This window comes from Panicum hallii, chromosome 2, assembly GCF_002211085.1.
Source record: "Panicum hallii strain FIL2 chromosome 2, PHallii_v3.1, whole genome shotgun sequence".
NCBI lineage: Eukaryota > Viridiplantae > Streptophyta > Magnoliopsida > Poales > Poaceae > Panicum > Panicum hallii.
Window position 1 is genome coordinate 56,393,897 of NC_038043.1, and position 1,702 is coordinate 56,395,598.

A 1,702-nucleotide genomic window follows, 5' to 3' on the forward strand; every position below is an offset into this window, starting at 1 on the left:
TTGGCTTCACCATTAGTCATATATAGAGGGGAAAACACGATCAAATATTGTCATGATCAACAGAAGGAGGGACGGCATACACATAATGCCCAACTAATAGTACACAGATCGAGGAAACTGCTGCAGGTTTCTGAAGACTCTTGTTTCTTCAGATGATATCAATAGAGGGACTAGTCACGGGATGGGCAATGGCCGCATAACCGATCATGCGTGCTGACATGGTCTACGGTGATGGCGGTAAGTATTAATTATATTGCAACTCCAGGCCCTTGCATGCGCTACTCATCTTGTTGGCGACCGCCTTCCGAGCAGTTCCTGACGGCCCGGAGCACGGCTTGTTTGACGACATGCTCATCCACATTCTCCACCTGGCTCTGCATCAGATTCCAGCATCCGCAGAAAACAACTGAACGTGAGCACCGGCGTAGGCGGCATTGGCTGGATCATGAAAGGAAATGATTGCGATCGATCTTATCATTACCTCTCCCCCAACAGCCTCGAGGCGGAATGTGTCTGCACAAGACGCCGTGGCTTCGAGTACGCTCAGGCCCAGCTCATCAAACGCTTCGAGGATGGAAACAAGCAGCCCGGGGCAGCTCTTGTCAGAGAACACGCTGACGACGAACCCGTGCCCTAGGGTTTCCACGGTGACCTGCATTGATCGAACCGAATCTGGATGATGATCTGATAAATGTCATCAAGTACCCAATAATATAAGCACGAACACTTACCGTCGTCGGGGAGGAGTTGTGGTTCAGCGCGCCTGCTTCTTCACACGCGATCTCCTGTTTGAGCCTGACGACCTTCTGCTTCAGCTCCTTGATGTACTCCGACGAGTCCAAGATTATGGAAGTATCGCTCAGCTGTGACCAGGCAAAGAAATTGAATGTCATTCAGGTACGGTGATTATATTTTTCCTAGATTCTGTTTGATTGCATATGCAGGTGTATATAGGTCATCCAGTTACATCCTGACACCTGTTCTAGCTTGGTCTGTATTAGGACATCCAATCATAACTTTGCACTGCATGCTTCAGCCTGCTACGTGTCGAGCTCTGCTTGCTCTTTTGGTGTGCTTCAGCAAACCTTTCTCTTAATTTGAGACCAAAGAAAGCTTGAATAAGCTGATGACTGCTGCTCAACCTCAAAGATATATACTAGGAAAAGAATATATAGGCAGATAGCTAGGTGAGTACATAGTAGCTAGTACTGGTTGCAGGATGCTAAAGAAGGGATCGGAGCAAAATTTGCACAAGCAAGCACATATATACAGGAAAAAGCGAGGAGTGTGTTACCGCTCGGGAGTGAGTGATGGATCGCAGGATCTGCAGCTTCTCATGTAGACCGGCTGCTGCTGCTTTCTTGCGCTCCCTCGACATCATCTGCCGGGCGGCTCTCTCCGCCCTCAATTTCGCAGCACTACTACGTACTCCGATCCGATCCTCCCAAGCAATGCAAGTGCCTTCAACAGAGACAGAGGGGATCGGAGAGCGCGGGCTGCTACCTGCTTCAAAGGAGGATCCACAAGGCTCACTTGCCTTTTATAGTGGCCCGACAAGGTCCCCAGCTGTTTGCCACTCACGTGACCTTATTGTTTTTCGGGGATAACAGTACGGAAAAAAGGTATATACGTATATGATAGAGGATTTCAGCCTCTACTCACTCAACTCATGACATATGTATAAATTAAACTCACTTTGGAC

At 48.5% G+C, this 1,702-nt stretch overlaps 1 protein-coding gene across 1 annotated transcript; it reads right to left on the reverse strand.

Moving 5' to 3' along the window:
• Window positions 1-1,434, reverse strand: LOC112883435. Its single transcript, XM_025948732.1, has 4 exons — window positions 1,295-1,434; window positions 732-863; window positions 482-652; window positions 1-374 (listed from the first exon to the last, which is right to left on the reverse strand). Exons 1-4 carry the CDS (start codon window positions 1,379-1,381, stop codon window positions 279-281), a joined length of 486 nt encoding a protein of 161 aa, XP_025804517.1. The 5' UTR covers window positions 1,382-1,434; the 3' UTR covers window positions 1-278.
• Between the last annotated feature and the right edge of the window lie 268 nt (window positions 1,435-1,702).